Source organism: Vicia villosa, linkage group LG5, assembly GCF_029867415.1.
Source record: "Vicia villosa cultivar HV-30 ecotype Madison, WI linkage group LG5, Vvil1.0, whole genome shotgun sequence".
NCBI classification, from domain to species: Eukaryota; Viridiplantae; Streptophyta; class Magnoliopsida; order Fabales; family Fabaceae; genus Vicia; species Vicia villosa.
Genome location: NC_081184.1, coordinates 106,336,468 through 106,359,792, shown reverse-complemented (window position 1 = coordinate 106,359,792; position 23,325 = coordinate 106,336,468). Strand labels below are relative to the sequence as shown.

The 23,325-nt window shown below is 32.7% G+C and overlaps 2 protein-coding genes across 3 annotated transcripts; one reads left to right on the top strand and one right to left on the bottom strand.

Moving 5' to 3' along the window:
- Positions 1–2,565: 2,565 nt before the first annotated feature.
- Positions 2,566–5,494, bottom strand: LOC131601951 (tetraspanin-3-like). 2 transcript variants are annotated; one of them, XM_058873888.1, is made up of 2 exons: positions 4,803–5,494; positions 2,566–3,108 (listed from the first exon to the last, which is right to left on the bottom strand). In XM_058873888.1, the coding sequence occupies exons 1-2, from the start codon at positions 5,373–5,375 to the stop codon at positions 2,764–2,766; spliced, it is 918 nt and encodes a 305-aa protein (XP_058729871.1). In that variant the 5' UTR covers positions 5,376–5,494; the 3' UTR covers positions 2,566–2,763. The 2 variants fall into 2 exon arrangements, with proteins under 2 accessions (XP_058729871.1, XP_058729872.1); XM_058873889.1 differs by having other exon boundaries at positions 4,863–5,493.
- A 4,994-nt stretch (positions 5,495–10,488) lies between these two features.
- On the top strand, positions 10,489–20,826 carry LOC131605117 (uncharacterized). The gene is made up of 4 exons (XM_058877512.1): positions 10,489–10,758; positions 15,750–16,014; positions 18,307–19,220; positions 19,329–20,826. The coding sequence occupies exons 1-4, from the start codon at positions 10,489–10,491 to the stop codon at positions 20,790–20,792; spliced, it is 2,913 nt and encodes a 970-aa protein (XP_058733495.1). The 3' UTR covers positions 20,793–20,826.
- Positions 20,827–23,325: the final 2,499 nt, after the last annotated feature.

Below are 23,325 nucleotides of genomic sequence, written 5' to 3'. Positions count from 1 at the left end.
AAGGCATCCCTACCCCTTCCATAACATAATCCTCCATATTGAACTATCACAAATCGGTAACCCTAAACCATTACAACACAAAAACCATTCTAACTTTACCACAAGCATCATCATAATACAAACAACAAGACCACTTTAACCTGAAAATTCAACCATCCAGTACAACATTATAACTTTAACAACAAATTTTCACAAACTCATCAACATCAACTTCTAACAATAAAGAATAGGTCAAGGAAATCAATTAGATAGAAGAAAAAAGAATGAATTGAGTGCAAAGTCGCTTTAGAAATCACGCACAAATCATCCCTTCCGATCGTTGCGAGCACGTGAGATTCACCGCTGTTAACTTCTGTGAGCACTACCTGCAGTATGCATTACACACGTTGCATCAGACGTGAAATTTTGGCACTTAAAATAGATGTCAAGAATTATGTCCCAACACCGAAACACAATGTCAAGACAGGTGTTAAGACATCATCTCCTGACATAATACTTTTACCAAACCAATAAATTATGCAGAAGTAAATAACATAATGTAAAAGACACAATTAATTGTTAACCCAGTTCGATGCAAATCACCTACTCTGGAGGCTACCAATCCAAGAAGGAAATCTACTATGATAGTATTAGTTCAAAGCTAAACAACCCTAGTTTACAACTTATCACCTAATCACTACCTTATGCAATTTCTACCTAGGACACTCCTAAATATGAGAACCCCCTCTCACTTTACACAATCACAAACATGTGATTATCGACAATAATAATTAACATAAGAATACACTTCCAACAAAATAGATTGCACTCTTGCTTAAATGCTCATGAGTGAACTACAATGAACAATCAGTCAAACTTTATGCATCAAACAAGATACATAAGTGACATACAAAGAACAGACGAAACCCTAAAAGATATTAATCCTTATTCCTCAGTTTCATAATCTTCTTAGGTTTAGACTCCTCCTTTTATAAGCCAATGCAGCGCTTGGGCTTGGATATTCAATCTGGCTATAACCTTCTGCAAATCAAATCATATCTAATCAAATCTTCAAATGCAAGGCAAAAGGTTATGACATCCAATCAAGCAAATCAGATATCCTGTTATCTCTTCAGCTTTGAATCAAATCTTCAGAGAGTACATTCTTCAATGAGCTGCTTGATCCACAAAACAAATATTTTGGAATAGTAGAAACAGATCTTCCATAAATAGAGACAACACAGGCTGCAATGTCGTAGCAGCATGTCAAGACATCTTGTCCAACATCTTGCTGAACATATTGTTTTACCAAAACGCAGCTAACAAACCAAAACCTAACAATCTCCCCCTTTGGAAATATTTTGGCTAAAATAATCTTTGCACAAAACATCCAAAAATCAAACTAGGAGAGATGCACAATCAACATTATTTCAAAGACAACAGCCAAAGACTAATCTTCCTAAGCAGTGGTACAATCCTATCCAAATGATCAATCCCATGGTTGCCAAATAGAGTATTATTATTGTTGCTGCCAAGGAGGAGAACACCAAGATGGATGGCGTTGGAAGCACCAGGTTGGGTGCCACCATGATGACCACGTCCCCCTCCGTGGCCCTAGTTGTTACGAGAACAAGAGTGGTTGTCAGGGCGACGTTGGAAGCACCAGGTTGGGTGCCACCACGGTGACGACGTCCCCCTCTGCGTCCTTGGTTGCTACGAGAACAAGAGTGGTTGTCAGGGCGACGTTTGCCATGTTGGGAGGTGTCATTAAAATACCACTACTGAGTTGTGTGCATGGTAGCATGAGAACCATTGTTTGTCATTTTAGCCGTACATGCTTCTTCCAAAGTGAGCATGAAGCGGGTCTGATAAAAGGCAAGACGAGAATTACTCTGGTGAATAAAGGTGGTAACATTGCATTAAGCTTATGGAAAACCAGATATCAGTTGAAGAACTAGGCGGTGATTGTTGAAAAGAGCCAATATTTCTCAATTGGTCAAATAACATCTTAAGACGTTAACAGTAAGCAAAGACATTAGAAAAATCCTCCATGCAAGTGTTGGAGAACTCTTGCTTAAGAGTGACAACGCGAGCATTCTGATTATCTTAAAAAATATCACCCAACAATGCGTATATAAATAATCAGTTGTGTTCAATAAAAAATAGCAATTCAATATACTCAAAAGTAAAGTGGCAAAACGGGTTTACTCCGTCGAACATGTCCATTTTACCTGCACTCTTTTACAAAGTTGGTCAAGATTTAAGACCGACGCTTTCTAATATACTCGTTCCTCCCCTTTTTTTTAGTTTTTGCATAGACAAACATTAACATAATTTTGGGTAACTTTTAGACTTTAGAAATACAGTAGCAACTTAACTACATAATGTGGACATGAATGTTTGCAAGACTCAACTGCTTTCTCTAAATTTAAGTGGATACAAGTCAATGTTTCCTGTGTGGTTGTGATAGAGAGAACATTCAAGCAAAGAGCCATTTCTCATGACTAAAAAAAAATATTTCTCCAAATTTACATAATCTATATTAAAACTTAAATCCAACAGAAATACAAAATGAGTACCTTCAACTTAAAAACAAGAGGCTAATAAACTAGAAACAAATATAATAAATACATCAAACATTTCAACTTGCAAGATTTAAACCAAACTCATACATACTACAAGGGATTGATAATTGATACAAAACAAATATCCAATCCTCAAAATCCTAAGATAGATGTCCAAAAGCCACATAGTAAGCCACATAGTAGCTAGAGAGTTAATTAATTAAAGATGAAAAGCACTTGGTTGTGTTTTTGTCATCCTTGCTTCACCATAAGGCTCATCATTATCCATCCTGCGGTTGTTTCTATAAGCATAATAAGCAACTATGTAAACAATTACAAGGATGATCATAACAATAATGTTGATCACTGAGACTTTCCTCCAACTTTTCTTGAGACTTGCAAGCACACCAGCTTTGCAAGAATCACAGCTGTAACAAAGCTCTTGTTGGTCATTGTTCCATTTTGTGCAGTCAGGGTTGTTTGCTATTAGTCCTGCTCCTGACATCCACACTGTTTCATTTTGATACACAAAGTTACAATCTGTTGGAGGCTTGCAGCAACCAGACTGCACATAAAAATGAAGAAAATTATTTCTGTGCGATAGTTCGTCTTACATGTCCTAAAAAACGACAGGTTAAAAAGAGATGATTTTTGTGTTTGTTTTTATTATGTGTCATGTTTCTATGAAACTACAATTGGTACTTAGAAAAATGTTATGGTGTTCCATCAAAATCGTCCTTGTTTTGTAGCATGGATACATTGCCGACATGACCTACCACATGTGACATGACACCAACAAGTTTATAAGATAAGAACACTGTCAATTTATCTAAAGTTATGAAGAAAAACTTAGCATTATTGTGACAAGTCAGAGCATTAATCATAAAACTAATGACCATATTTTCAAAACTAATTATGAGGTTTAGTTTTTTATTTCCTTACACCCACTATTATAAAGTAAAACTGATTTTTTTTTAATTTATTCAACAACTAATCTATATCATTTATATATAAACTAGTTACATCAATTTTACACAAACTATTTTTATTCTAGTTCTAGAAGAGCAAAAAAGGGAGAGGATATTCTGCATGAATATAAATAAATTGTATCCTATGAAAACATAGAACATTCTTATATGAGTTGGGGGAGCTTGTAAAAAGCAGAACGTGACAAACTTTTAGGTTAGATATACACATCATGTTTGCCATTGCAAAAAGCATAAAGGTGGGTATGAATAATGGAGGCTAAACAATAAACCTAAATTAAAACCTAAATATATTTATAAACTTCTTACTTTATAAAACAAATTTATAAAATTAATTAAATTCATCCAGAATCCTAAAATGATATAAAGGTCAATTTAACATTCTTAGTAATTTTGGACCTTAACACATATATTACACTAAAAAAAACCAGACTTAAACATAAAATTTCAAATCAAATTTTAAAAATTACATACAACCACCACATCTTTTTTTATACCAACAACTTCTTCATTCAAATTAAAGTGATTTTACTATATTAAGCAATAGAAATAAATATTGCAATAGTAATGTTTAATTATTCAATCACTGTCACATATGGTCCTACCTCAATCCATAATTTTCTATGTATCCCAACACATTACCATAGTATCTATTATCATCATCACATTACCATTCAATTTTTTTTCTTATGAAGCAAACTATTGACAAATATATAAAATTCCAAACAGGACATATTATGATGACACCTTTCCCATCTAACAGTGATGCCACCATAATATCAATTATCAAACAAACCTACATTATTGTAATACCATTTTTCTCAAAGCTTTTTTTCTATTTAATTTTATTTTATCCTACGTTAACATGGGGCTGCAATAAATTAAAATTTTATCCTACATTAACATGGGGCTGCAATAAATTAAACAAAGAGTACCACAAGTTTCGGAAATTAATGAGTCAAACCCATCATACTCACATGCTACACCTGCAGGGTTCCATACCGAAATGAAATCTAGGGAAGAAGTCAGATCTAACAATTTAATAATACAACTGTTTCCATTCAATTTCTATCTCTGCACGATTATAACCCATACACTTTCTTTAAAATCACTCCTACATACAAAAATTATTAACAAATTTATTTTAAATTTATTTTAAATTTATTTTAATTGTGTTTAGTTTATTTTGGTTTAATCAGTTCGGTTGATAACAAATTAGCTCAGTTGATTAAAGCGGTTGACTCTACCTAAAACATTAACATTGGGAACATACCTGAACAGAAGTGAGTTTTCTCTGAGAGAACATATCAGCAGTTTCAGGTTGGGAACATACCTGAACAGAAGTGAGTTTTCTCTGAGAGAACATATCAGCAGTTTCAGGTTGATCATTAAAATTCCTGGCTAATTTCCTACAAACTTTAGAATCCCTTATACAAGAACTAATCTTCCCCCAATACGCGTCACTGGCAACACGTTCCTCTAACCACCCAGAGTAATCCTCCAGATAATAATCCAAATAGCCTTTATTCACAACACTTCTTCCAGACCCTTTATCCGTTACAACATAAGCAAAGATTATGAACCCGATAAGAACCGCAATCACGCAGAACATGACAACGAGGTAAAGCCGTAAGAGAAAGGTGTTTCTGTAACACGCGCCGGCGAAACCTGCTAGTGAAACAACCATGATGCTTATGCCGATTATGATTAATGGCCATTGGAGGAACTTGAGACAGTCGGTGTTGTTTGCTCTGCTGCTTAGCCATATTCCACCGCCTAGGATTGGGATTGAGAGGAGGAAGGTTAGGAAGTTCAGGACACCGATTAAGTGGTTGCTTGTTCTCATCTTTTTGCTGTGATGAATTTGTTTGGTTCGGTTTGGTTTTGTTGTTTGTGATGTGATGAAGAGTAGTTGCTGTGTTTTTGTATTTATTTTGAATGGTTACTTGATTTAGGGTCTTGGTAAACGCGTAGGGTGTTTTGTGTCTATTTAATTGTTAAGGAAATGACTGAAATGACCTTGTTTTTTTGTTTTGAATTGATGTTACTTCAGGCGGGGTTTGCTATGTTGTTTTAAGATATTAGAAAAAGAAGTTGTGGTATAAATGATGTGTAATGATAAAGTTGTTACATCTTATTCAATTGTCAATTGCTAGTTAAGTGTGATTTTGACTTTAGTCAATGTAAGAAGATTTTCTTTTAATTTGCTTATTCATCGGTTTTTCTTAAAAGGAGATAAATGCAAAACATTAACGTTATCTCCCTTTATGTTACCGGTTGTATTAGATCTGTTAAAAGACTTTTGGTTCAATTATTAAGAAATAAAAAAAACAGGAAATTGACCTTTTTTTTATCCCTTCAATTCCTTATTCCAATTTTAACCTATAAATTAATCACTTTCAACTCATTAAAAACAGACAAAAAAGAATAGTGTTGATTAGGACTTGGCAAAATTGATAAAAAGTTAAGTGAGATATATAATGAAAAAATATCTCAAGTAATGCCAAACAAAACAGCAATGCCATATGAGTTGTTTGTAATACATTACGACACATTGGGGCTCTAACATCTATAACCCCAAACGAGAATTCAGATCTGAAATGGTTCTTTTGTCATGGTGGGAGAAAGATGAGTGATATTGAATGCAGTGAAAAATGAAGAAAAAAAATTGAAGGTTTGAATTGTTTTAAATTCTTTTCTAAAAACTCGGTTATAAAAACGAAGGATCTAGTAGATGGATATATGGAAGGTTTGAATTGTTTTAAATTCTTTTCTAAAAATTCGGTTATAAAAACAAATGATCTAGTAGATGGATATATGGAAGGTTTGAAAACAAAAGCTCAAGTCACCATATTCTTATCCAATGTGAGACTATTTCCCCCACACTACTCACACGTGCTATATTCTCAACAAGAATTACATAAAATGTAATGATCACAATTGATACATAAAGGGGTGTAAGCGGATAAGAAAAAAATTAATTAAATCGATAATCCAAATCGAATCAATTTTTTTTTATTGTTTATGGTTTTATTCCAAAATCGAACTGAACTAATGAAAGCTGGTGTGGTTTGGTTTGGTTCTCAATTTTAGTTTTTAGGAACCAACAAACTGATTAATCGAACCGAACCGATGACTATAATTACACTATGAATCTTTTATTCCACCATCATTAAGCCCAAATTTTCTGTTGGTTCAATCATTCTCCATCTTTGTTTACATTTTCTTCCTTTCAGCAAAACACGTATCTAGAACCAAACTTCAAAACATAAAAAGTAGAAACAGAAGTCATAAAAACTTATTTTCACTAAATTGTTGCTCTCGCCGTCCGCCACCACTGTTATTCTCTCTATCGTCATTGTAATATGTTATGGTCGACTTCTTTGTGTTCAAGTTTTCTTCGCTAGTTTTCATTTTTTTACCTTTTTGTATTTTCTTCTTCAACATAATTCATTTTAGTCTTGTTACAAAATAATTTTGATGTGTGTTTGGGGTGTGAAATATGTTAATTTATGTGTATTACATTTTTTTGTTATTGCTGTGGTTTATTTGTTAAGTTTTCAAATCCTTTCCCAACCTTCTGATGTCAAGTATCAACTTTTATATTTGATGGTTAACTTATCGCATGATGCAATGAATATAATGTCGCTGTTTCGTACGGATTAAGAACAACTTGTAATTTGTTTGAAAAAATAGAACATGAACAAACGTACGATTGTGTTTCGTGGGGGTTCCCAAGATATGTGTTCGAAAGGATGTGGTTTGGTCACAAGTGGTTGTCGTGGATGTAAGGTACTGTCTTTTCTAGTTCTTTATCACTTTTGGTTAATGATAGTCCGACAACATATTTTGCTGCTTCCATAGGCCTTAAACAAGGCGACCATTTTTCTCTGTTTCTCTTTTAGTTGGTAGCAGAAGGGTTGGCAGGTTTAATGAGGAATGTTGTTGATTCTTGAGGCTTTCAGAGTTTCCATTTCAATGAAACCATCCACTTTGAATCACTCCAGTTTGCAGATGATACTGTTATTATTTGTGATGGCCCGTGGTCCAACTTGTGGTCTATCAAATCAATTCTTAGAGGCTTCAAATTAACGACAGTTTTATGTATTAACCTCAATAAGAAAACATTATATGGTATTCATGTTGATGAGGTTTTTCTAGTTGTTACCTCAAAGTTTTTTGGCTTGTGAAATTGGCAGGTTGCCTTTTCTTCTCCTTGGTATTCTGGTGGGAGCGAATCATAGAAGGACGAATATTCGGTTGCCTATTCTCTCTGAGTTAAAAAAGAGGTTTTCTTATTGGCGTGGCATACACTTATTGTTGGGTGGGAAGGTAACATTTATGAACTCGATGCTAAATAAAATTTCTATTTACATGCTCTCCTTCTTCAACGCTCTTAGATTTGTGTTGGAGGAAATGGTGAAGTTGCATAGAAATTTTCAATGGGGTCATGGTGATGATAAATGGAGGTTTGTTGGGTTAGTTGGTATGTAATGTGTTTATCTAAGGAAGATGGGGGTTTGGGAGTTAGGAATATCGAGTTATTCAATTTGTGTTGTTTAGTAAATGGGGTTGGCGATGCTTAGATAATAAATATGTGTTGTGGATTTATCTCATTACTTTCAGGTATGTGTTGGACTTGAGACTTCAGACACAAGAGGGGGTGAATTGTATGGTTTGGAAAAACATGGTTTTGAAAACTTTTTCTAAGATATATCAGAGTTTAAAAAAATTCTAAGACTTAGCAGCGGAAAAATATTTTGAAAGATAAATTGCAGAAAATAAAAATTTTAAGGAAAAAGAAGAACACCATGATGTATAGAGGCTCGGTGATAAATAAGAGACGTACTCCTCTCCCCAAGAACTGATCTTGAGAGTTTCCATTATATAATTGAGAGCTTTTAGTAGGTGAAGCTCATGAACCCCTTTTGTACAAGGAAATGGTGGTTGACTTACAACCATGTTTATACAAGACGGAGGATACGATCGATTATGTCTTCTCCTTTAAAATGATGAGGATGGAGTGGTCAAGCTTCCTTCCCAAAGGTAGATTGAAGTGGTAATACTTATCTCCACAAAATATTTAAGCTCAATATGGTTTAACAGGATAACCATTAACCTCTTGAGATTTTAACAGGTTAATTATTTAACATATGGTTTCATACGGTTTAATCATGAAGCTAATAGTAATATCATCAATATAGAAGAACTTCATCCTTTGAATGAACAAGGCTTTATAATAGCCTTAAGGAAAGTTCAACCATATTAACGTTCTTCAAACTAACTAATTATTGAGAACTGATCACACAGTCCCTAACCAAAGCTTTTAACGGGTTTAGCTTCCAACCACATGTTTTTATTCCTAAAAGCATTTGTCTATAAGAATTAGTGAGATAAAGTGAAGAACAAAAACTAGAGATAGGTTGTGTGTGTGTGTGTGTGTGTTAATACACAACATGAGTTTTGGATAAAATGAAATGAGAAATGAGGCATCTATTTATAGGCTTCAAATCCTCCATAAGAAGAAACCTCATTAAATAAATTGTCTAGAAAAGGTCATCAGAAGTCTTATGGTGGTGATGCTCTTGCAATTAGGTGTTATCAATCTAAGAAGAAGGGTGATACAAGGAATATGTGCCATAAATGTCTGAATAATCATGGAAAAAAGGATATTGGTAATGCAACTATTGTGCAAGATGATTATGAATCATCTGATGTTCTTGTAATTTCAAGCGGAAACTCTAGCAAGGAGTGGATTATGTATTCATGTTGTACATGGCACATGACTCCAAATAAAGATGTGTTTGAGGAATTATGTGATCAATATGGTGGATCAGTTAGGAAACAATAAAGTCAATAAAATTGCAGGTATTAGATTTGTGATATTTAAGCCTCATGATGAGTCAATAAAGCTATTGACTGGTGTCAGGTATGTACCTGATCTTAGGAGAATTTTGAGTTTTTTTGGTGAGTTCGATAAGAAAGGATATGTTTTAGAGAAGAGAAAGGTATCCTAAAAGTATTAAATGGGTCGAAGGAAGTCTCGAGAGGCATGAAGAAACATGGCGTGTATATCCTTGAGGCTAAGGTTGTAAGTGGATCAATAGATTTTGCATCTATGAAACCTATATCGAAGACGGAACTGTGGCGCATGAGATTGGGCTATGTCAGGAAAAAGAGTCTTGTTGAATTGGGGAAACAAAATCTGTGAACCTTGTGTGTTAGGTAAAGCTTGTAGAGTAAATTTTAACAAAGGCAAACAAAGAACACATGGATCCTTTGATTACATCCATGGTGATGTTTGGGGGTCTGGAAGGAATCTTTCACACACATGTACCAGATATTTTTTATCCGTAGTTGATGATTATTCCAAAAATTTATGGATATTCTTTCAAAAGACTAAGGATGAAACTTTTGAAAATTTCAAAAGTTGGAAGAATCTAGTTGAAAATCACACTAGCATGAAGGTCAAGAATTTGAGAACCGATAATGGCCTTGAGTTCTGCAATGAAGCTTTATATAGTTATTGAGCCATGTATGGTATTGCAAGGCACAAGACTACTGTGGGTACTCCTCAACAAAATGGTCTGATTGAGAGGTTCAATCGAACAATCTTGGAAAGGGTTAGATGCATGTTGGATAGTGCTGGATTAAAGAAGTTATTTTGGGTTGAGGCTACTGTAATGGTAGCATATCTAATAAATAAGTGTCCCTCGACTTCCTTGGGGATGAAGACACCTGAACAAGTTTGGTTGAGTCATCCACCAGATCTCCACAAACATATAGTATTTGGTTATGTAGCCTATGCTTATTTTAGGCAAGACAAAGTTGAACCTAGAGCTTTGAGATGCATGTTCATGGGGTATCCCGAGGGAGTAGAAGCCTATAGGTTGTGATTCCTAGAACTAGGTCATAGAACGTGTATCATAAGTCGTGATGTAGTTTTAAATGGAGCAGAAATGACGTTCAAGAAAACTAATGACGCTTGTCGAAATGCGAAGATCTTTAAAGAAGAGTTCAAACATGAAGGGATTCCTATTGAGGTGGAGCATATTGATGCTAAATTTCAAAACCCAGATGATTCAAGGAAGAAGCACGTGATGGTGGAAACTAAGGAAACTATTGATGACTACCTGTTGGAAAGAGAAGGGTCGAGAAGAGTCATCAAGCCACCTCAAAGACTTGGTTATGAAAATCTCATATCATTTGCTTTAATCTCTTATAGTGGGGTACTTGATGAAGAACCTAAATATCACAAAGAAGCAACGAGGAGTCAAAACAAGACTGAATGGCTGAAAGCCATGGATGATGAGATGAAATATCTTCATGATAACTACACTTGGGATCTTATTGAGAAACCTGTAGGATCCACGTTAGTCAGATGTAAGTAGATTTTTAAGGTTAAGGAAGGAATCGAATGAGTGATGTCGAAGAGATTTAAGGAAATTTTGGTTGCTAAGGGGTTCACTCAGAAAGAAGGAATCGACTTTAATGATGTGTACTCACCAGTTGTAAAGCATAGATCTATTAGAATGTTGTTGGCCCTAGTGGCGAAGTTCGACTTAGAACTTGAACTTATGGATGTGAAGACTGCCTTCCCGTATGGTGATCTAGATGAAACAATTCTAATGAAGTAACCTGAAGGGTTTGCAGAAAGAGGCAAAGAGGATTATGTGTGCAAGTTGAATATGTCATTTTATGGCTTGAAAGAATCTTCTTGAGAGTAGAAGATGAGATTTGATATGTTCATGGAACATATAGGTTTCATTAGGAGCTAGTTCGACCATTGTGTTTATTCAAGATTTTAACTTGGAAGTTCACTTGTTATTTTGTTACTTTATGTGGATGATATCCTCATAGAAAGAAACAATTTCGAAGATGTAATGAAGGTGAAGGTTTAACTCAATAAGGTGTTCAAAATGAAGGATATGGGAACTGCCACTAGGATTCTTGGGATTTCCATCTGGAGAGATAAAAAGTAGTCGAGATTATGATTATCTCAAGAGACATATCTAAGGAAGATTCTAGATTAAATTGGTACGTAGAATTCAAAGTATGTCATAACACCAATAAATCCTAAATTCAAGATGATTATGACTCAAAGTCTAAGTACTAAAGTTGAAAGAGCCTATATGAATATCATTCTTTATGCTAGCATAGTAGGTTCTTTGATGTATACTATGGTTTGTAAGAGGCCAGACATAGCCAACAGAGTGACCCTTGTAAGTAGGTATATGGCCAATCCTAGGATGGAACACTAGCTAGCTTTGAAGTGGATTTAGAGATATATAAAAGGATCTCTGAGTAAGGTCCTGATTTATGGTGGAGCCATAGATGATGGCAAATTTGAAGTCAAAGGATTTGTTGACTATGACTATGCAGGACATGTGGATACCAGAAAATCTCTTTATGAATATGTTTTCACTATGTTTGGTACAACAATAAGTTAGAAAGCAACACTTTATACCAAAGGTATTATTTAATTTTCTTCAATATTTAGATATGCAGACTTAAACATCTATTAAAATGGCATTTGAGGATTTTTAATGCACCCTCAAGTATCATATCTTCTCTTGAATTTATTTTAATGCTTTTTTTAGGGAGGGAGTGAGAAACTAAGAAAAATTTCCTAAATTAAATGGAATACTATTTGTTTGAAAAAAGAAAATGGAGATTTAGAGGGGTTAGGGGGTTGAAGGAGTTTAATGCAACGCCCGAAAAAATAATTATTGGCTTAATTTAGACATTTGTGATGTTTACTGAAATTTTCGCGTTTTGGGGCGATTTAGCCGGTATTAGTTCGGGATAGCGGATCGACATTTAATCGAAGATTTAAAATTTTTAGTATTAAAAATATTAATGAGTTAATGTTTAGCGTTTTGGAAATTTTCCGAGTAATTAAGATTAGACCGGAAATATGAGACACCAAGTATTCAGTCGGTATATTAAAATAATCGGATTTTATTTTAATGATATTTAAGTGAAAGTATTATTTTTATATTAAGTGTAGAAAGATTTTGGGCTTAAATAATGACATCTCTAAGTATTAAGGGGTATATATTTTGTTAGGCCCATTTGTATATTAAATGACTAAGATAGTCTTTTTTTTTTAAAATAAAAACATGGTAGTAGCATAGAGAGAGAAATGAGTAACCGAGAAAAGAAAAGAAGGAAAAGAGGGGAGAAAAGTAAGGTTTCTGAAGAGGAGAAAAGGAAATCCGAAGTGTTGCTCTAAAGTGTCAATTTTCTCCAATTTTTCCATTGAATCTTCTTAGAGTTGCACTCAATCCAAGATAAGAGGAGATTCTTACTACCTAAATGGGAGTATGATGAATTTTATGTGGAGTTAAGGGTATTAGATTTCTCTACTGTGTTGTTCTATATATGTTATGTTGCTGCTGAAAATTTGTTGGTTGTTTGGGTTTCGTTTATGATGTTCCGTTTTTATGATGTGCCTTGATAAAGACCATTGCCACTTACTGTTTCCATCTTTGGCTTATGTTGTTCCGAATGAACTAATTTTGTGCCGCCTATGTGCTTTGTTTCCTATGTGCTGAATTTTATAAGTGTTCTTGGTTACCACTTGTTCCTAAATTATAGTGTGTCTTTATATTATACTAGTTCTAATACTTAGTTTCCCAAAATTATATATTACATTGAAATAAATCATGACCTATCTATCCCTAATTAATTAAGTGATAGAGTAATGAAAGAAGTATGGCTAGAAAATTAGAACAACAAAAGTGGTACGATGCATGTAGTAGTATAATACTCCCTTTTCACCGTAGCTGTAGCAGTAAATATAATGATAATTAGAAACATTAGAATGGGAAGCATATAACAGTACTGGATATAGAATTAATAAAATGCAAAACAATCTCGTTTAACCGAAATAACTGAATTAAGCGGTATAATTAGTTATCCGGAATTTTATGAAAATTTACGTGGTAGTTAAGTTTAATTAGTAGGTTAATATGGTGGTGTTATTTTGTTGAAATTGTGATATTTTACGAATCGACCGAAATTGTGTTTGAATTAAATATTCTTTATAAATAAATGTTGGTTTTGTGATGGGAATTGACACACATTTTAGGAATAGAATATAATAGAATTGGAATTAATATAATATGATTATTAATTGGTTGATTAATTTATAGTTGAAATAATTGTAATGAGTCTATTTGTTTGGAATACACCTGGACTTGGATCAATTATTTGATTTATCGGTAATTTACGGTATCTTGAGAATTTGACCGTAATCGTGATTTGGTTGAATATTTATGTTGAGAATAATATATTGCTATGTCAATGATGTTGTCTTGATAAATAATATTATGTCTAATTGAATTAGTTGATAATTGGAAGTTGATTCGGTTTACTTGTTAAATTAGCATGTTGAGATTATCTTACGAATTGATCAAAAATTGTGGTTTTGATTTGGATGACTTTGTTAATATGTGAAATTGAGTAATTGTGCCGATGTGCCGAAACGTGATGATAATTGTAATAATCTTATGATATGCGAATTGTATATTTGCGACGATTTTGTTAATACACGAAGTTGTATGTTTGTTGTGATATGCGGAAGCATGAGGATATATATGTAATGACTTGTTTATATGCAAAGTTGTATAATTACGATGATGTGTCGAAACATGATGATGTTTTATGATGATTTGTAATACGTGATGTTGTATATATTTGTGATGATGATTTTGTGACTAAGTGAAGATGAAATATTATGGTGGCGTGAATTACCTTGTATAGATGGTAATTGATTGTGATATAGACTTATGCCTCGTGACGATATGTGATTGTGATGAGTATGATGTATTGTCTTGTTTGTCGAGTCACATTTCATATGCATACTCTGTGACGGCCTGGATTGGCAAACTTGTGACGAAGGCTTATGCCTTGTGCCTCTGAATTGGGCAATTGGTGACGGGGGCTGAAGCTCCGATTGGTACCACATACATATACAGGAGTCATGTCCCATGTGTCTTATGTGATTCATAGTTGTGACATTTTATGACTATATAGTGATTGTATTTTTGTGACTTATTAAATGATGGAATTATGTGAAGATGTGAATTTGTGATTTAATGAATAAAATAATGATATTAATACTTGTGAATGCGATTAACCGAATATGCCTGATTTCTAATATATAATAAATATGCCTATGTGTTGACTTGTTGATGATGCTTATATGATGACATGTTGAATATGTTTATATGTTGATATCATGACTATTCATTGATGATGTTCTTTGTGCTGTTTATGTTGATGTTGTGTGAGGCGGTGATTCATTTATATTCTTTACCTAATATATGATTTATCATGATCCTATTTATATAGTTTGATATTTCACCCTTTCTGCTGATATTTCCTCTACCATGGGAAATGGGCAGGTATTCAAGTATAGCTGTGGAGGTTTGTTGCTTCATCGAGTCCAGTTGGTGTGTCACTTTGATACGTAACACTCGGGGGGTTGCTTATATCGTTATTTCTAGGTTGTTAATGTTTTAGTTGTTGTTATTATAACCGTTGATTCAAAGTTGAATAATATGAGTACTTATTATACTTCCAAGTTGTTTGAGTTGAGATAAGCTTATAATTGACTGTTAATTCGAATGCTATGTATCATTGTTGAATGAAATACAAGTTGAAGTTTTTAGTTGATATGTGATACTCCAACTTGTTGTTTGAAATTTTAAATACTCTGATATTTTTCACATTATAATTTTGGGTAGAATTTGGGGTGTTACATTTAACTTAACCTTTCTTTGTAAATGGTGTTGGAGGATTCTAAATAAGACTGGAAATCTTTGGTATAGTATTTTGTGTGCTCGATATTGGTGAGGAAATAGGCGTTCATCTTTAAGGGGTAGTGTTGGTTTTATTTGGTGGAGGAATTTGAAAAATATAAGGGAGAGTGTCAGGTTCGTTGATGGAGGGAGGTTGTTTGATAACATTGATCAGAGAATAGGAGATGAGCCTTCTACTCTGTTTTGGATAGATCATTAGCTTGATGGTATGTCTTTGAAGGTAAGATTTAGTAAGTTATTTGATTTAGTTGAGAATAAAAGGACGGCCGTACCAGAAATGAAAAAGTTATGGTGGGGGATAATGGTGAGGTGTGGAAGTGTCGTGGGAGGTTACTTGCTTGAAAGGAGTTAGTGGGGTAGTGTGTTGAGCGGTTAACCTCCATTTTTTGCAGGTGGACGTAGAAGATCGTTGGGTTTATATTTTACATCCCTTTTCTTGCTACACAGTCATCCATGCTTATAAAAATTTGTCTGAAGTTGAAGTCAACAACAATCAGGCTAAATCTATTTTTGCTTGGCGATTGTTACTGAATCGTAGTCTGACTAAGGATAATCTGGCTAGGAGGCGCATTCTTGCCTCAAACAATCAAAAATATGTGGTCGATTATTGCGTGGATGAAGATATAGATCATTTGTTTGTAACATGTGCTCTTTTTGGTAGGTTATGGCCTATTATTATTAATTGGTTAAGGTTATTTGTCATCTCAAGGAACATTTTAGGATCATCTTTTGCAGTTTAGTGGGCTTGGTGTTTTTTCGAAAAAATATTCGTTTGGCTTTTAACTCTATTTGGTTCGCGGTGGTTTGGGTTATTTGGAAAGAGCGAAATAGGCGTATTTTTCGTAATACAGCATAGAAATGATAGGCCTTATCTAAAATTGTAAATCTTAAGTTGTTTTGATAGTTATAGTCGAAATATGTTACTTTCAAATATGATTACCATTTATGATTTATGGAGGTTAAATCCTTTATCTTGCTTATCAACGATTATGTATACCGCTTTTTGTTGATTCTTTCAGAATTTTGAATTGTAATTTTTTATTTTTTTTATTATTTCGATACATCTTGTGCTGGATTGACTTGTTTTGGTCCTTAATATATATTTTATTTTGGTTTTTTTTAAAGAAAAATCATTTCACTTGCTAAAGAAAATATTTTTCAGATTTTGAAGAATGAACATTGTTGAAACTATATAATTTTTGTTCTTATATTTGTATTTGTTTTTAATTCTATTTATTTATTTATAATAAAATATTTATGTTTTATTTTTAATTATATAATTAGTAATGTGTTTTAATGAGCCACAATAATTTAAACTTAGTCATTTGCGACATGTCATCGATTTTTGTCCATTTTAATAAAAAAATTAAATGAAAAACTAAAAAACTGTGTTTTAAAATTACAAGGTCAAATCAAAACTAAATAAAATGTGTTTTTACAGTGATTAAAATAAAAATAACAACTATTTGTTAACTTTTTTAATATTTAAGTGACTTACTACAGTGGGCGTGACTTACACCAAGAAATTACAGTTAAGGCGGAATAAACTAGATGGAATTCACATTATGGTACATTATTTAGTATAATTTCTCTATTCTCTTTCATTATTGATGTGATTGAAATGGTTGAGAAAGATGGGATACATTTTGATAAAAAAAGGTGCACTATTTTTATGAAGTATATGCAATCTTTGAAATTTATTTTCATCTTGCACTTAATGAAAAAAGTTTTAAGAATTACTCATGACTTATATCAAGCATTACAAAAAAGTGATTAAGATATTATAAATGTTATGAAACTAGCCAAAGTATCCAAAAAGAGATTGCAATCGATAAAGGACAATGGTTGAGATTTTTTGTTCAATAAAATTTTATTATTTTGTGAGCATCATGATGTTGTCATTCCAAATATGGATGAAACCTTTCAACATGTACAAAAAAAGAAGTCACCACGTAAAATGGAGAAAATTTCTAATTTACATCACTTTCAAGCAGGGGCGGTTCTATAGCCCGGCGAGCCCGGGCACGCGCCCGGGCTCAACCCCTATTTTCTTTGTATTTTCCCTAATTTAATAACCAATTTTTAAATGGAACCAAGGGCAAAATTAGTAAAAATAAGGGTGTAAAAATTAAAACGTATGAATACCCAATGGGCCAAACAGATCCAACCCAATCAATTATTTATGACTTAGAATAAAAATTAAAAAAAAAAAACTATTCCGTACAGTCTGCTCCTCTCTTTATGTGACTATTCATATTTCTTTCTCCCCCTCTACTGTCACTTCACCGTTTCCAACTTTCAATTCAAACAGGAAGTAGGAGCACGTTGGTTTGCAGCAACTAGCAGAACAAGAACAAGTAATGTCTTTCTATTATTTTTTTCTTATTATAATAATTTTATTATTATATTATATATATTATATAGGTTATTCATACTTTATTAAATTTTTGTTCTTTAGATAGTTAGACTTACACGCAGTAGATTGTTTCAATTGGCAATTGCAATATAGGTTCTTTAGATAGTTACGCACAGGAGATTGTGCAATTGCAATATAGGTTCTTTAGATAGTTACACCGTACCGCAAATTATAATTGCAATTGCAGTATAGGATGTTCTTTAGATATATTGCAAATGAATTATAAGTTTAAATTTTTATTATTTTTAAATTGTTTGTTCATTGAACTCATAAGACAATTTTAAATTATTATTAACTTATTATATATTTTTTATATCATAGTAAAATAGTTTAATTCTTTTTTAGAATCTAATACTTATATTTTAATTCTTTCAAAGGTTTTGGTTAATTTAATAGGTCATTCATAATAGTAAAATTCTCTTGTAATTTTTTTGTAAAGATCTATTTATTTTATTTAATTAGTCGGTCTTGTCTATTTGTGTGTTACAAATTATTTATCTAAAAATTCTTTTCACTGAATCATTAAATTTCAGAGATGAGGAGGTTTTTGGTTCCTAGAACAAGTATTGAGAAAGTGAATGTTAAGCAATCGGAAGCCGAAGTAGAAGAAAAACCCCCTAATGTGGCCAACGAGTTTAATCCAAATGAGATTGTGCGTGATCCAGGATGTAGGAAACAAATTCACGAGTATGCTCCTAATATTCAAGACCAAGTGAGGAGGGCATATATATTGAAGGGTCCAACGCAACCAGATTTAGCAAGATTTCCTCGTACTCAATTTGGGAAGTCTTCAAGAGCATTTTGTAAAGCTTGGTATAAGAGTTATACATGGATTGAATACAGTGAGTCAAAGGATGCAACTTATTGTTTCTATTGCTTTCTCTTTAAGCCTCCCGGGAGGGCCGAACACTTTGGTTATGAAGTCTTCAACAAAGACGGATTTAAAGATTGGAAGCATGCATCTAAAGCCTTTAAAGATCATATTGGTAGTCATGATAGTAAGCACAACTCATGTATGAAGCACTATGATGATTATAATAATCAAAGACAAAGTGTGACAAGTATCTTTGCTAGAGCAACTAGGGAATCAGAAGAATTGTATAAGATCCGTTTGACTTGTTCTTTAGATTGTACTAGATATCTCATAGCACAAGGCATTGCTTTCCGTGGCCATGATGAAAGCTCTACTTCTCTAAACAAGGGAAATTTTAGAGAGATGGTGGATTGGGTAAAATCTAATGATGAAAAAGTAAGAGATGCTTTTGACCGTGGTCCAAAAAATTGCACAATGACTTCCGGTGACATTCAAAAGGAGCTTGCAATGTGTTGTGCACATGAAGTCACCAAGGTGATTATGGAAGAGCTTGGTGATAGACAATTCTCTGTGCTTATTGATGAGTCACGTGATATATCTGTCAAAGAACAAATGGCGGTGATGTTGAGGTTAGTACAATGAGCTTGTTATTGAAACTATTACAATTATTAACTTAAACTTTTTATTTCATTCAAATATAACATAGATGAATACATTTGAATTTTTATTTATCTTTCTAAGTTCTTGAACGACAAAGGGAAAGTTGTGGAACGATTTATTGCTCTACATCATGTCAAATATACTACATCTGAGGCACTAAAGGATGCTCTTTATGGTATTCTCGATCGCCACACGTTATCTATTTCAAGGATACGAGGGCAAGGATATGATGGGGCTTCAAATATAAGAGGTGAGTTTAATGGTTTACAAAGAAAGATTCTAGATGAAAACCCTTATGCTTTCTATGTCCATTGTTATGCTCACCGTTTGCAATTGGTGGTTGTGTCCGTTGCTAGTAGTTGCTCATCTATTCATGATTTCTTTGAGTACATCTCCTTGATTGTAACCACAACAAGTGCATCTTGCAAGAGAAATGATGCTTTGAAGGAGGCACAACACCGAGAAATTTTGAATAGACTTGAGAGTGGTGAGATATCTCAAGGAAAGGGCTTGCACCAATCATCTAGTCTTGCTAGACCCGGAGATACTAGATGGGGTTCACATTATACTACCTTGATTCGTTTGGATCAGATGTGGTCCTCCGTGTTAGAGGTGCTTAGTATTGTTGATGAAGATGGACGTGGACCATCCCAAGCGGCGGGTTTGATAGAAAAAATGGAGAGCTTTAAATTTGCTTTCATTTTGAAGTTTATGTTAAAGTTGTTTGGTATCACAAATGAACTTTCAAAAATCCTGCAAACAAAAGATCTTAATATTGTGCTCGCTATGGAATTAGTTGATGATGTTAAAGCTCGGTTGGCTACATTGAGAGAGAGTGGTTGGGATGATTTATTTATTGATGTCCAAGAATTTTGTTTTGCTCAAAGTATTCCGGTGCCAAATATGGATGAAGAAATACCAGTTCGGGGACGTTCAAGAAGAGAAGGGAGGACTGTCACTAATCTTCACCATTACCGTGCAGAGATTTTTTATGTTGCTATTGACAAAATATGTGTGGAGATGGATCACCGGTTTTGTGAAGGAAGTAACGTTGTGCTGGATTGCTTCTCATGTCTTGACCCCAAGAAATCTTTTTCCAAGTTTGATGTTGATAAGCTTGCTCATCTTGCTAATATTTATCATGTAGACTTTTCTGATGATGACCGTGGAACAATAAGGGAGCAACTTGAGACTTATGTACATCAAATGAAAAGGCATGCTTCCTTTACTTCTTGTGAAGATGTTCAAAGTTTGGCTATGAAGATGGTTCAAACTGAGAAACATTTGGTATTTCCATTGGTCTACAAGCTCATTGAGTTGGCTTTGATATTGCCGGTGTCAACAGCATCCGTTGAAAGAGCTTTTTCAGCAATGAAGATTATCAAGTCTAATTTGCGCAACAAGATCAACGATGTGTGGTTCAATGACTTGATGATATGTTACACCGAGCGGGAGATATTCAAGACACTTAAAGATGTTGATATTATTCGAACATTCACCGCAAAGAAGTCTCGGAGAGGGCATTTACCTCTTAATTTTATTTAGCACACTATTCGCATGTTAAGTTTCATCTCTTTTATGTAGCACACTTTATGACTATTTATATAAAGTTCAGTTAATTTTTTTGCCCAGGCTACATAATATTTCTGGCTCCGCCACTGCTTTCAAGTTCAATTATTTTATGAAGCGATTGATTGACAACTTCAAAAGTTTAACAATCGTTTTACTGAAGTGAATACTTAGTTGCTTTTTTGTGTAACTTTTTTAAGTTCAAGACATTCCTTTGTTCCATTTGATAAAGAGAAGTTGAATCGTTTACCTCAATTTTAACCTCCAAAGTTTTCTCCAATTGAGTTATTAGCATTGGACTGTCAATTTGAAAAATACTTATTAGATGTATGTTTTGACAGTGAGTTTTCAAAATTAAGGGGATTAGTGATCTTTTTCGTAAAGTTAGTGGAGACATGGAAATATGTTGTGTACATGTTGATATAAATTATTCTATTTCCATGATAATGATGATATAAATCATATGAATTAATATGGTTGATTCATGTAGACGAATTGGCGGATAAAATTTTAGAAATCCGTTGCTTGAACCAATTAACATCAAGTTTCAATGATTTGATTCGATTTTTGTCTGAACTAAAAAATGTCTGACTCTAACACTATAGTTTAATTTGTATTTCAATTTAATTCATATTTATCTGAATCAATTAACACCCCTAATCACAAGTGAGACACATTTAAAAAAACTTATATCAAAATATTGTCACGGTTAATTTTTAATATAATAATAAAAATAACTTGTTTTCAATTATATTTTTCAATAAACAAGACATGCGTTAATTTTAGGGTTAAATATGTTTTTCTTCCTTATAAATATTTCAATTTTGACTTTTAGTCCCTATAAAAATTATATTGACTTTTAGTTCCTATAAAATTACTTTTACACTCAGTTTTAGTCTTGTAGAGGGACCAAAAGTGAGTGCAAAAGTAATTTTATAAGAACTAAAAGTCAATTTTTTTTATAAGGACTAAAAGCCATTTTGGGTAATTTTATAGGGATTAAAAACATATTTAACCCTTAATTTTAAATTAAATATTTATTTTTGAAAAATAACTATAAATCAACATTTTTATATACTTTATATTTATACTACTAATAAATATATCAATACTTATTAAATTTAATAAATTTTTATTTATATTTTAATTTAATTTTTTATATAATAAATTATTAACGGTGAATTATTGATATATGTTTAAACGTATAAATTTTTCATTCATATTTTAATCTAGGCTTAATTCATTCGAGCTCCTCCTACTAGTTCTTTGAGTTTTCTTTCCCCATTTTATATTTATGTTTGGCCTTTTACTTTAAAAGAAGTTGTAAGCTTCAAATGATAATCAGATATTTTTTAAATAAATAACATAACTTTGTAGAAGAAAACAAAATTTGAGATTTCAAAATAGAAAAACCAATTTTATAAACGAGTAAAAATAAAGAATAATAAATTAAAAATAAATCTTTGCATGATAGTTTTTCTTTTGGGTACAATTGAGTCGGTCGTATAGTTGAAGATAACGTGTGCTTAGCTTGTACTTTATAGTTAATGCAATCAATGTAATTTCAGTGAACGTTCTTAGTAAATGGTTGTTTTTTTTTTTTTGGAGCTTTGCGTTGTCGACCATTAACTCAAACACAATGTAACTTTATCGTAGTTTTATAGGTTTGTGTGTGAGATAAATATCTTAGTTTATCATGTTCATCTAGTTTTCTGAGCTTCTTTTCTATTTTGACGAGACAGTTTATTGGAGTTTTGTGTCGACCTCTAACACAACTCAAACATAAATAGAGCTTTTACTTTTGACTGAATCTGATGAATGAGACTTTATGACAATTGATGACAATTGTAACATGTGCTGAGAGTACGAAATTCAGATGAAAAAGTTTTGTTTTTTAAAAGAAATAAGATCATAATAATATTACTAACATGTGTTCCAAAGATATAATTAATAAATTACTTATAAAAATATTTCTTAAAATGCATGCAGTCAATTTTTTTAAATTTTAAATATAAATTTATTTCATTCAAAAATTTTAATTAGAATATCTTCAAAATTTATTCTTAGACACAAGTTAACTGGACCCAAAAAATAAATCACTTTATTTCATTAATATAAGATAAAATATCAACCTAAATATATTTTAATAAATTACCTTATTAATATAAGAAAATATCAACTTAAAGATATCTTTTTTTTAAAGATAATATGTATTAAAAAAGATTGATACACAAAAAGGTGGAGACTAAAGCCAAAACCCACTCACAAATATTTAGACCTCACAAATATTTAAATCTAAAGAGAGATAATTATGGCATATTCTTTACATAATCACCCCTAACTCCAATAGATAAAGAATCTAAAAGAGTGAAGTCCGTAGCTATGCGGCCTAAATTAGCAAAAATATCTCCATTGCTATCGCCTTCTCTTCAAATGTGAGATATGATAAAATTCATGTCTAATAAAAGTTTCGAGCATTAATTCCATCTATTACGAAGTTGTCATGGAA